Source organism: Colossoma macropomum, unplaced genomic scaffold, assembly GCF_904425465.1.
Source record: "Colossoma macropomum unplaced genomic scaffold, Colossoma_macropomum, whole genome shotgun sequence".
Lineage (NCBI taxonomy): Eukaryota > Metazoa > Chordata > Actinopteri > Characiformes > Serrasalmidae > Colossoma > Colossoma macropomum.
In genome coordinates this window covers 2,019-14,437 of record NW_023495481.1, presented here as the reverse complement: position 1 = coordinate 14,437, position 12,419 = coordinate 2,019, and the positions used below count along the sequence as shown (strand labels likewise).

Sequence of the window (12,419 nt, the reverse complement as noted above, 5' to 3'; positions counted from 1 at the left end):
TAGCAGTGCACCACATAGGCTCATTTTTAAAGAAATTCTCTTTAAGCGTGTGTTAACATATAACATCTGCACCTGCTGCTCTCACCTGACTCACCTACAGTTATGATCTTGCACTCTTGCAAGAGAGGAATTCAGTACTTTTAATAATTGCAGTGTTAAATATCTATATCACTGCACTCTGGCGTTGTAGTTTCATTTAATGTGAACTACAGAACCCTAGTGAAGCTCAGCCCAGAGATCCTTGCTGAAGCTCAGCCTCTAGATCCTTGCTGAAGCTCAGCCCATAAAACCTTGCTGAAGCTCAGCCCAGAGATCCTTGCTGAAGCTCAGCTCATAGACCCTTACTGAAGCTCAGCCCAGAGATCCTTACTGAAGCTCAGCCCACAGATCCTAACTGAAGCTCCCCACAGTGGGCAGAACTTGTCACAAAGTTAGAGATAAAAAGCCCACCCATTTTGAGTCTCTCATTGAACTACTATTGCTTGGCCCTCTGTAAATTTATAGTTGGACCACCAATCTCCAACATTCTTTTCAGCAATAGCACAGGTGGCAAAACTCTGATAGGGAGACAAAGGGGCTTCTTTAAATTAACACTTCACATTCCAGTACAAATTCTATAGGCAGGTTTAAAGGGTTTATTTGCCTAGATTTGTGTTTGTTTAGATGTTGATAGTCAAAATAAATCAGTAGATGAAATTAGAACTGATGTGCAAATGTGGTTTTTGTCCTGCCTGGGCATAGCACCACAGACACTGCTAATGTCAACCTTACACTGCCTTCAAAAGTTTGGGGTCACTTGTCATAATAATAACATTTGTTATTCAGTAATAACTCATTCAGTGTAGCCTGAATTGATACAACAAAATTTAAACAAATAATGTATTCACAGTTTGCTGTATTTTGGGAACAACATAAATTTAGGACAAATACCTGAACTACATTTATAACGTTTATTAAAACCTTCTGCTAGTAAAGCTAGTGAATCGCTATCATTAGCCAATGAAACTGTTTTTCCTTGCAAGAGGTAATGTTCATTTTTACCACATGTAATATATTCTCTGCACACATGACACACATTTACCTGCATAATTGGTGTTTTTTGGGCTTTTTCAGTCATGCTAACTTACATTACATCCATGCACTAGCAACAGGTTTGTATTCATCAGACAATGTTAATTAGTGCACCATCACCCTCTACTCTGAGCTCTGCTTTCACATAATGTTGGATTGGTTTAAAACTTCCCACTTAGCTTGTTCCAACACTAATAAATCTTAATTCCAACCAACATTTATCTCACAAGATTTGATTCAAATAAGACAATGGCCAAGGTTAAAAAAAAACAAAAAAAAAAACAGAAAAGACTTTGTTGGATGACCAATTGTGTGAGAAAAGAGGTTCTCAAACTGGTCATCAGCGTCCCTGAGACACTTTTCTTCTCTATCCCAGCTCCTCGCACATAGGAGTAGAGCAAAAAATGTGACTGTCTGGGGGTCCTGGGACGTAAAGAATGTCAAATATAAGAACATGATTTTCACAGATTTTTCCTCAACCACTAAATATGTTCACTCATAAAATTAATGAGATTGCTGAACACTTGGGTTACGGGCTTCTGCTGCCACACAACCAAGCCAAAGGTTTCACTTAAACGTTTTTTGCCAGAAAGAAGGCTGCTGCACTCGAAAGCCCCCCAGCAGAGAAGGAACAGGATCTATGTGCTGAGCAGTCCACTTCACTGCCATCGGCCTCCTCCCCTGGAAGAAGAGCAGACTCGCCCAAAGGAACCCCAATCTCCTCCGCATCCGGGACTGCAAGCAAGACTCACTCTTGAACAAAGTTCTAAAACACAGCCTCCTTAATAAAAGTTAAGCTAATCAGAAACACAGCAGATCTGTGACACAAACCAGTTTTAGTTTCTGTAACAAAGGGGCAATAAAAAAAACACTGAAGATCAAATTACAAGTTTCAAAAGACTAAACATTATCCAAAGCTTCTTATGTACACATCTCCCCACCAATAGAAAACTGCCAGAAAATGACCAAACACTGGACACCATTTAAATTAGAGAACTGCAGGTTTATTTAGACTTTCTTCAAAATCTCAAAACACAAGATGAGGTGGTGGCTTCAGGGATGAGCTTATGCCAAAATAATGAACAGAACAACTAATGATTACAAAAAATGAAGTAAACTTGAAAGCAAAATAAAACACATACAAAAAGCTATCCTATCTCTCTGCTTTAAAACCAGGAGAAAAGGTGATGTAAAAAAGTGGCACTTGTCCTCTACCTCCCAAATGTTCCCAGAGAGTTTCACAAAATTTAACAAAGCTTTCACAAAATTTACAAGCAAAGGGAAGCTAATTTAATAAGGCTTAGAGTGGTGTGAAGAGTGCCGGGCTGGTCTGGACAGGTGTTCTTCGAGGTCATGTCAGAGGGGAGAGAGACTTGACTGACTCCTGAATTGAAAGCACGGTGACCATTTATATGCTCCAAAGTGGCCAATCATGTACCTGCACGTACAAAAAATGTGCAATAAGACACAACAGAGAAAACACACAGATGCCAGCACAAGGCACACAAAAGGAATATTACGACTGGACATCATAACACAAAATATAGAGATTAGTTAGTAAATTAATGACCCATACGACAGTGCTGCCTAAGGCTCCGGCATGTTACTAACCATTTAAAATATAGCTACTTTGAGCTAGCAGCTTAAGTCTGAAGTCACATGACTAGCAACATTTTTTTCATTACTTAAAATGAAATTCTCAAAAAAACAACATCATAGTGCTTAAAAACACAGCATTATAGTTGTATGTATTGAATCATATATAAATTGTTATTCATGTGTGTATGTCGGGTTAGTTGTTGTTGCTGTTTTTATTTTAATGTTAATTTTTTTTTTTTAAGGTGGGCTTAAATGGTGCACTTTCATCGCTACACCTTCCAGACACGTTAAAGGTTAACTATTACAATGCAATTCCTAATAGTCAATAGGGAATTATGGAAAGTTACAGGGGTGTAGCCACAGGCAGGGCTAACTGATGTAATGGTGAAAGATTATCCGCCTTTGCTTGAACCCGGTTGTTAGTAGGGCAGTCTTTGAATTTGAGGTCAAAAGATGTACCTGGAGGAGTTGTAAAATTGAGATCCCATCTCAACAGAGTAGACTTGTTTTCTACGATTTCTAAGGTCAAAAACAAATTAGAAAAAAGTTGGTGGTGGTCTTTTACAACACTCTTTTACTACAAAAGCTAAAATGGACTGTTTCAAAATGTCAAAGCAAACGTCTAACTTGTCAGTGCATTAAGTGCATAATCCAGAATGATTAGGTTTGGGCTTTTACATCTGCTGTGTTGTTTTTCCATGACCGCAGCTGTTTAATGATCTACAGCTTTGTAAAAATAAATAGGTAAATTCATAAAAACAATACACAAACAAATGCAATTGGTAGACTGCCAGAATCTTAATCGACAATAAATACTCTGCCTTTAAATGCATTTATTTTCTTAATTGTTATTATTATTAATGATTTCTAGTTTAAATATTGGTTATTAATCCTTCTTGAATGATCTTCTTAAAAATTTTGTTGTTTGAAAGCTTATCAATTTTAATTTTTTACATTTTTATTCAAATAATTATTTTTTTGTAATAAAACAATGAGTAGGCGGATTAGAAACATAACAAAAAACATAACTTAACCAAGAAAAACAGCCTGTTTGATTCTTTAAAATGATCATGTAAAAATCAATTAGGACTGTTTTTGGCATATAAACCTACACATCATAAATGGACCTCAGAGAAAAAAAAAACTAAATACAAGAAAAATGTAGGTTATGGGTCATTTAAGCCCAAGGTGACCCTCAAATTTCAAGTGCAATGAACACAGTAGTGTGTAAATAATTTCCTCACATAATCTGTTACACTTAACGGCTGTTGTGGCTTAGGATACTTTGCAGTAGGTTGTGTTGCATGTTTTGCCACCAGAGTGGGCTTTATTCATTACATTGAGTTTCCACCTCATTTTCAACAATTCCAAGCAGTGTTAGGTGGTTAGCAGTCTGCTGATGTAGATCACAGAATGGTCTCCTCCAGCACAGGATGTGTCACAGAGTAACAGTATTGTTTCTCTTTCTTTCATTTCACAAGTTTTCATACCAAACAATGCATCTGCCCCTCTTCTTCAGTCATATCTCTTATGTCTATCTTTCATTTAAGGGTAATTCCACTGAAAATAAGTTTTCTTTGGGGACTATTTTGCCTTTTAACACCCTTCTTGTCAACAAAATATTTTACTTGGCTGGGGTGCAAAAAGTAAAATGCTTTTGCTCTTACACTACAACACACATGTGAATAAATCATAATGACCAAGCAATTTACAGTTTCTTTTTGGTTTTAGTTTCAGTCTGCGTCAGACTGCAGACTCAAAGATGTTTCTTGGAAAATTAGACGTTAGCGCGTTCGGAAATTATTTACAAAGTTAGCCAGCCACTTTGCATGGATGTATCTGTGTGTGTGTGTGTGTGTGTGTGTGAGAGAGAGAGAGAGAGAGAGAGAGAGAGAGAGAGTTTAAGGTCAGCTGGTCTGTATTATGTGTCCCCTGGCCTGAAAACAAGTCCGTCTCCACCCCTGCAACAAAACTGGAAGTGAAAGTAATGTGTTCACTATAAATGCAGGTGGATTTATTTTCAACCATTCAAAACTGCAACTGCAACAAGCTAAAGAGACAGGTAAGAATCCATGCATTTCATGCTTCATGTTTAAGCCTGTTTGAGACTGTTTTAACCATATGCATACTCATAGCACAGTTAATTCCAGTTTTCTTTCATGTATTGTGTATATTAAATTAACCTTATGTCATATATTACATATTGTAACATATATATTACATATTGTAAAGTTTCTCTTATCTCACATTTCATAATCCGCATTGGAATAAATGTATGAAGGGACTGCAGCTGCTTATTAGTAGATTTAACATGTTTTAACATGCATTGAAATACATTATGTTTATCATGTTATAAAACAGCGGTGTAGGTTTCATTTAAACTTTCGTTTGGACACACTGCTCTCACACACCCGATCCATCATATTATTAGTGTTTTATGCTGAGTATTAATGTTAAGCGCAGGGGTGTTAGCTGGGTATGTACAGATCGGGGGCTCAGCACATTTCATTGTATGATTGTTTAGATTTTTTTAATTATTCTGTAAAATGTAGATTTTTTTATTTACTTTTTTTATTTAATGTGAGGATTTACACACCAACAAGGTTGGTTAACTGCAACTGATAAAAATTATTTTAAAAAAGATCTGAATAATAGCAAAATACCTGCTTTGGAGTGGAGTTTGTATTTCATGTTTTTTTAATATAGTTTAAGACTTGCAGTAGCTGCACTGTTTACGTTAACAACGTATTTCTGTTACACTGAGCCAAATGGTTAAATAAAACTAGTCCAATTGCTTGTTACCACATGAACTCATTTTTTTTAAGCAGACTTTTTACAGTGTGGGGTAAATTCTATCATAGCACTAGGTGAACTATCATAGCACTATCATACTATCATAGAACTATCATTTTCAAAAACATATTTGATAAAGAGGGTGCTGCACAGCCCTCACGTAATCTGCTGTGATACCGTAAAAAAAAATGTGACCACCCAAAAAAGGTAGCCCATGTAGAGGCCCATAAAATGTTGGTAAAGCTTTCTTTTATTTAGACTATCCTGGTACTTTGTACCACACACTTAAACTTAAGGGACTGTAAAAGAAAGGGTTACCAAAACGTTTGTGCCTAATGGCCGATAGCAAGACAATTTGGTCCTGATCCTATATATTAAGGGTGTGTACACATAATGCTGACCAACTTCTACATGAAGATTGACATTTATGAAGTGAAGTGACATGAGAATGTCTGTATCCTGCATCCTCTGGAGGCCCACATGTTTAGGAGAAAATTTCAGACAACCTAAAGAACGGAGAAAATTGCTTCATTGCCTGGACTTATTTACTGGAAAGACAAAACCAAAGCAATGTTAGAGAGCATTATCCAACATCATGTAAGATATTACACACTGGTAGTACGACAAATCAACACAAAAATACAGAAAAAAAGAAAACTGTCTGGTAATGATGTGCAGTCAGCTAAGATTCATTAAATATATTAAAAGACTAAATCATTGTACATTTAATTTTTTTTTTTTTGTAATATTCAAGACAGTGGGATAAGTTGGGTAAATCACAAAGCACGATGGGTGGGACACAAAGCAAGAAGTGGGTTCTACTGGCTGCTGGTTCCGAAGGCTGGATAAATTACAGACATCAGGTATGACTATTTCTTATTAAAGTATTAGTATTAAATTATTTTTTATATATGTGAAGGCTCCATACTACTAATAGAGATGTTTTCTTCAGAAATTTGTAGCACATACTATGATTCCATTTTCAGTCAAACAGAAATATACTTCCTTTTATTCCAACATAAATTGTTGTATAAAACATCTATCCCTTAGGCTTGTGTCTGCCATGCCTATCAAATGGCTCACGGCAATGGCATTCCAGATGAGCAGATTGTGGTGATGATGTATGATGATATAGCTAACAATGAGGCGTGAGTACATGATTTTTACAGAAATAGCTGTACATATTTGCTGTTTTTGCTTGGAAACTGAAATGATATTTGTGCAGTTGAGGACGGAAGAAAGACTTCAGCTTTTCTCTTTCTCAATAGGAACCAAAATCATAGAGGCGAAATCATCAATGAGCCAGGTGGTCCCAATGTTTACCAGGGAGTTCTGAAGGATTACATTAATAATGTATGTATTCAAACTTTCATTATTGCATTACATCCTGCATGCTGTCTGATTGTACTGCTGATTACTTGATTAATCAAGTGATTAGCTGATTACCAAGCTCTTCATGGACTGGAAAAAGGAATGAGCTGGCTCAGCTTCACATCATACATTGTTGAGAGTCAGCTGTTTTTCTTTTCAAAATCTCATTATATCCAAGCTTATTACAATTGGATATACATTTTGGAATGAAACTCTTCATATAAGGACCATTCTACCGAATTGGTGCAAAGTCAGAATTGAAAACACACCGTCAACTGATTTGGACGTTAGACTAAAATCCTTTTGCTTTGAGGGACCTTAGGCCTTAATTATATTTATTATGTTTAGCTAATCACTGTTTCGGTAGTGACAATTTTAGCTAATTTTGAGCAGAAATCAAAAACCCTAGTCAGTACATGACAAGCAAACACAGCTTTGAACAGCTGTACACACACAAAATCATATCATTATTATTTTATTGAAATATAAAAATGTTTTTAATTAACTGCAGAAAATATGTGTTTTGGTAATGACAATTCTAATTCTGACCTAATCTAATGACATTTAATTTGGGTGAAGCACGTACATATAAGAGCAGGAATCGTGGGTATAAGTTATTAATAACTTAGTTTGTTTTTGTGATTTTATACTTTTGTAATTATATTAGGCTTATTAAAAGTCATGCTTTGACAGTTTGTTCCTGCCATGGAAGTCCAGCAGGCCAGAATACAGTCTTACGTCTGGACAAAGTTTACTTAAGACCCATCTGAAGCTGAAAATGTTGCCTTACAGAGTTCATCATTTGTAAAATTACATGCTTGTTTGTTTGTAAATGTAAAGGTTAGGGTTTGGGACAGACACTTCCCAATAGAAAGTAGCCTGTAAATAATGATTTGCATATATTTAGCTCATTACTTTCTCTATTAATGCCTTGTGTTTAAATAAATCTTAACATAATCCTTGTAAACATCTAAGGTCCAAATATGTAACTGTTATTTTTTTTTATTATTATTTTTTTTTATTTACTGTGGGGTTGCAATTTGAAATAATTTGGTAGAATTATCCATATACAGTGTAGCCTGTAATCTCTATTTATACACATATTCTTTACAGGACGTTTCAGTTCAAAACTTTCTGGCTGTGCTTCGTGGAGATGAAGCAAATGTTACTAAACATGCAGGGGGACCAAAAAAGGTCTTGAAAAGGTAATTTTCCCTTTTTTACATCTATGTTGAATAAAGCAATTTAAAACAAAACACACACACACACACAGACACATTTTCTAAGCTGCTTATCCTTCTGGGTCATGGGGGGAGCTGGAGCCTATCTCAGCGGTCATTGGGCGGAAAGCAGGAAACATCCAGGGCAAGTCGCCAGTCCGTCACAGAGCAGACAGACAGACATTTACACACACTTACACCTAGGGGCAATTTAAATTAAATTACATTTAATTTAAATGTAAAACAAAACAATTGATTTTAAACTGGTTAAATTAATGGACTGTTTCACTCTGTTCCTCAACAGTGGTAGAAATGACACCATTTTCATCTATCTGTCAGGTCATGGAGGTAAAGGAGTGTTTGCCTTTCCCAACACAAATGTAAGCTGCGTTTTCATAGTTTTTAGTATTTGACACATTCAGGAAAAGATCAGCATCAAATATGTTTTCACACATTTCAGACGCTTCATGCATCTGACCTTGTTGACACTATAAATGAGATGTCAGGACGCCACCAGTTCTCAAAGGTCAGAAATAAACTATTGCAACGTTCTGTGCTTTTTACTAATTTTCAAAGAAATGTTATTCGCTCTGACATACATAATGTTGCAGATGGTGATTTATGTAGAAAGCTGTTTTTCTGGATCAATGATTGACCATCTCCCAAAAAACACAGAGGGTAAGGTTATTCTTATTCTGGAACTACTGTAAATGTTTTATTTATTTATTTATTTATTTATTTATTTATTTATTTGTATTCAGAGAAAGGCTTTTGATGCTTTGGATTTAAACTTTTCAGGCCTTTGTCTCTTTGCATTCTAGTTTATGGAGTGTCTGCCTCTTCTCCTGATGAGAGCTCCTATGCTTATTTCCTTGATGAGGACAGATGGGCATATCTCTCTAACGAATTTACTGCATATTGGCTGTTACACAACGAAAAGGTCAGTCATGTATTTTTTTTTTTTCTTTTTGCTTGACCTAAATAAAGCATACAGTAAACAGGAAATGTTTTATTCAGGTTTTAACACCACATGTATTTTCACTTCAAACAGTCTGATCTTACTAAGACAACCTTCTGGAATCAGTTTGTGTATTTGAGGGAGAAAGTCCAGAGATCTACTCCTCATCAGTATGGCAACATTGTATGTACAATCTTACAATAAAATGCAACTGAAATTCTCTATTACTATACTAAATGTTTCCATAATCCAAAAATGCCCTTTGATGAAATTTGAGTGAATAAAATGTATGAAAAGCTTTTATACAAGCTTACATATCTCAACATTTGTTTTGTTTTTTCACAATTTTCTCCAGACGCTCAGGGAACTGTACATCAGTGACTTTTTGGGTCGTCCTGACTCCAGAACTCAAGCAGAACGTGCTAGGCAAGCTAAACGTTTGAAACAAACACATCTCACCTTAACCAATGAAGTCCCACTGATAATTCAGAGGAGCAGAATTCAGTGTGAAAACAACATTGAGAAAAAAAGAGCTCTACAGAGAGATTACGATAACCTTATGAAGGTAAGGACTGACACCAGTCCCACTGAACTGATGTATTATTTAGTCTCACGTGGAAACTTTAGGAAACTCAGAGTTACACAGAGCAGATACATTTGCCCAAGCGGAAGAAATAAACAGATCAGTTTCACTGCTGTAATTGAACTATATGCATATAAATTATTATTTTTCAGATGAAAGAGAGAATTGCAACAGCAGTGCAGAACATTGCTATGCAGTCATGCCCTGAACGAGGCCCCAGAGCACTGATAGACACTAGTCGTCTAACTCAACTGAAACATTTGAAACATGTAGCAGAGCATTTCAGACAGACCTTCAGTAAGTGGCATGAGGAGCAGGTGAGCCATGGCCTTCATGTTTTTCATATTAGAACCTATAACCTCAGCTTTGTGATTGCATATAAATGATGTTCGGTACTAGGGTTATTTGGCAGCTCTTTATGCAACATGTGATAATGAAAATAATGAAAGTTTCACTCTATCTCTTTCTTTAGTATGTTTCCTTTGTTATGGCACACATGTCTGTCTTTGTGAACCTAATTGAGTCTGGAGTGGATGTTGAACGGTAAGTCAAGAAAACACATAAACCTAGTTAGAAAAACAATGTGAAATACAGAAAGTGTGACCTGAAATAATATTTAAATAAAATTTACTTTTGTATTGGTTAAGCTGACATCAGTCTCTACTGCTGTGTTAAATGAGTCTTAAATGTGGTTTTGTAGGATTAAAGACGCCATAACCCGTGTGCACATTGCACAAGGACCATCATCAGGTCGATACTGAAGTTACTGCACCCCTGAACTACAGATCAATTCCTGCTTGCCTGATCTGCTTGCTCTAGAAAACATCAATGAATGCGATGATAATGATGGCAATGAAGATCACATGTTGCAGAAACACTTTTGTCTATTCAGAAGGATATTTTCATTTTCAAATTTTTGGCTTGCTGGCCAAAATAAAACACCTTCTTTGCAAAATGCTGTAACTCTCACAAAACACCAAACACACAATACAAAACAACCTTTCAATCAAACATTGCAACTTACAATTAGGTGAGTAAATTCTTCCAATTGATCACTAAGGTGGTCAAAAAACCCCACAAAAAAACATCTCAATTTGAACCTAATCAATCTCATTAGTGTTGTATGTATGAGCTATAAAACCTAGTGATACTTTATCAGATTTAGAATGTGCCAGAGTGAAAGGATACCTGAATACCTTAGTGTAGAATATTTTATTTTTACTGCTTTTTTTTCCTGCTCTTGAAACAAAGGCGAGGGTGGTGGAGGTCAACATTGCCAGTTGTTTTGAGAGGCTTCCAAAGCAGGAGGTCTTTGCAAAAAAATATACTTTGAAAAAGTAGTAGTGGCTGAATACTGACTACACTGTCCTAAATGCATTCCATTACAATGCATAAAAAGTAAACTATTCAGAAAACATTCACAATACATTTAGAGTATATCTTGATAAGGCACATGATTTTTTTTTTTTTTTACTTAATTCACACTGTATAACTGTGTCCTTGCTATAAATGCTTGGTAATTTTCTTCTTGTAATTCTTCTGTTAACATGCTTCATGAAAAAAAAAAAAAAGCTTATCATTTAAATAAAGTTCGAAAACTTCTTTTGTCGTTCTCATTGACTGCTTCAGTCCACTGCTGCCCCCACAATCACCCAAGTAGGAGTAATTCTGTAATTCTCAGTAATTCTGAAATAAATAACTGAAATAAATAAATTACATATTGATGTAAATGATCAATGAGCTCCACCAGCTTAAAATCGGTGGACCCAAGTGGACCCTTCTTGTGCTTGTTCCCAAGCCAGTAAGTCCACTCTGTGACTGCAAGGTGTTCCTTAATCATTTTCTCAGTTCTGTTTCCTTTCAGATGCCAAATGGTGGGTTTGTACATGAGCCATGATTCAATTAATTACATGATGTTCAAGTGCATAATAACATACTAACTGCACGATTCACGTTTAGTGAACATATTAGTGAACTCTCCCTTGTTTTCGAGTGTCACCCTAACCCCTTGGAACTGAGTTACAAGGGGTAGTGGTTGAAATCTTGCCTTATGAAATGGGACCCTCAAATTAAAACTACAACACTGCTTCAATAACAGGCTACTAACTGTGCTCTGTATGCGACCCGGCCCATCTTCAGTGATAGCAGAGGAGGGTAAAGTTCAGCTCCTCACTGCTGGGTTTTAGTCAATTATTTATCATCATCTACCACAAATTCTTCAGTGATATGAAGCTCAAGTCTGATATTTACCAGCTTCTTGTTCGGATTTCCCGTTCCACCTTAAATGGTGCAGCAGTTACATTCTGGCACTTCAGGCGTCAGAACTGCTGGACTATTTAAGGTAGAATGGGAAAATTAGCTAGCTAGCTACCGAGATATTAGCATGCTATTAGCAATTTTTATGCTTGTTAAGAAGAAAACAACCATAATGCATTGAAACAACATTAAACTAAGATAATACAGTGGTTATCGTGATTTTTTAACAGAGAAAATTCTCACATTTGTGGGTTTCTTTGGTCTCTTGTTCAGCCATCTTGCTGGTTTTTCTTTTTTCTCATAACTCTCTGTTTGGAGCCTCTGAAAGACCTCCATTTGGTGGGTCATGTAGCCCCAACACTTCACCCTACCCCTCTATCTCAAAAAAAAATGGCAAAACAGAGGGCTACCAAATCAGCTGTCGGTCAAATGTGATCTTAAACATGTCCATTTTCTGCTTGTGCAAAGTAAGAAGTAAAAACGTTCAAATGGCTTGAGCGTCTCCTACAGCTGTCAAGATCATTGCTTAGCAATGGCGCCTCAACAGAGTGATATAGTGTTTGTGAAA

At 36.2% G+C, this 12,419-nt stretch overlaps 1 protein-coding gene across 1 annotated transcript; it reads left to right on the top strand.

Moving 5' to 3' along the window:
• Window positions 1-4,643: 4,643 nt before the first annotated feature.
• Window positions 4,644-10,405, top strand: LOC118802204 (legumain-like). Its single transcript, XM_036562691.1, has 14 exons — window positions 4,644-4,732; window positions 6,218-6,326; window positions 6,514-6,611; window positions 6,732-6,816; window positions 7,948-8,039; window positions 8,359-8,434; window positions 8,515-8,580; window positions 8,666-8,732; window positions 8,876-8,994; window positions 9,106-9,195; window positions 9,368-9,577; window positions 9,748-9,912; window positions 10,068-10,138; window positions 10,296-10,405. Exons 2-14 carry the CDS (start codon window positions 6,252-6,254, stop codon window positions 10,354-10,356), a joined length of 1,275 nt encoding a protein of 424 aa, XP_036418584.1. The 5' UTR covers window positions 4,644-4,732; window positions 6,218-6,251; the 3' UTR covers window positions 10,357-10,405.
• The last annotated feature ends 2,014 nt before the right edge of the window (window positions 10,406-12,419 follow it).

Excerpts from the sequence above, each read along its gene's own strand:
- LOC118802204 (XM_036562691.1), top strand. The coding sequence starts at position 6,252 with ATGGGTGGGACACAAAGCAAGAAGTGGGTTCTACTGGCTGCTGGTTCC. Across the intron at positions 8,581-8,665 it reads GACGCCACCAGTTCTCAAAG|ATGGTGATTTATGTAGAAAG; the intron begins GTCAGAAATAAA and ends ATAATGTTGCAG. Across the intron at positions 8,733-8,875 it reads TCTCCCAAAAAACACAGAGG|TTTATGGAGTGTCTGCCTCT; the intron begins GTAAGGTTATTC and ends TTTGCATTCTAG.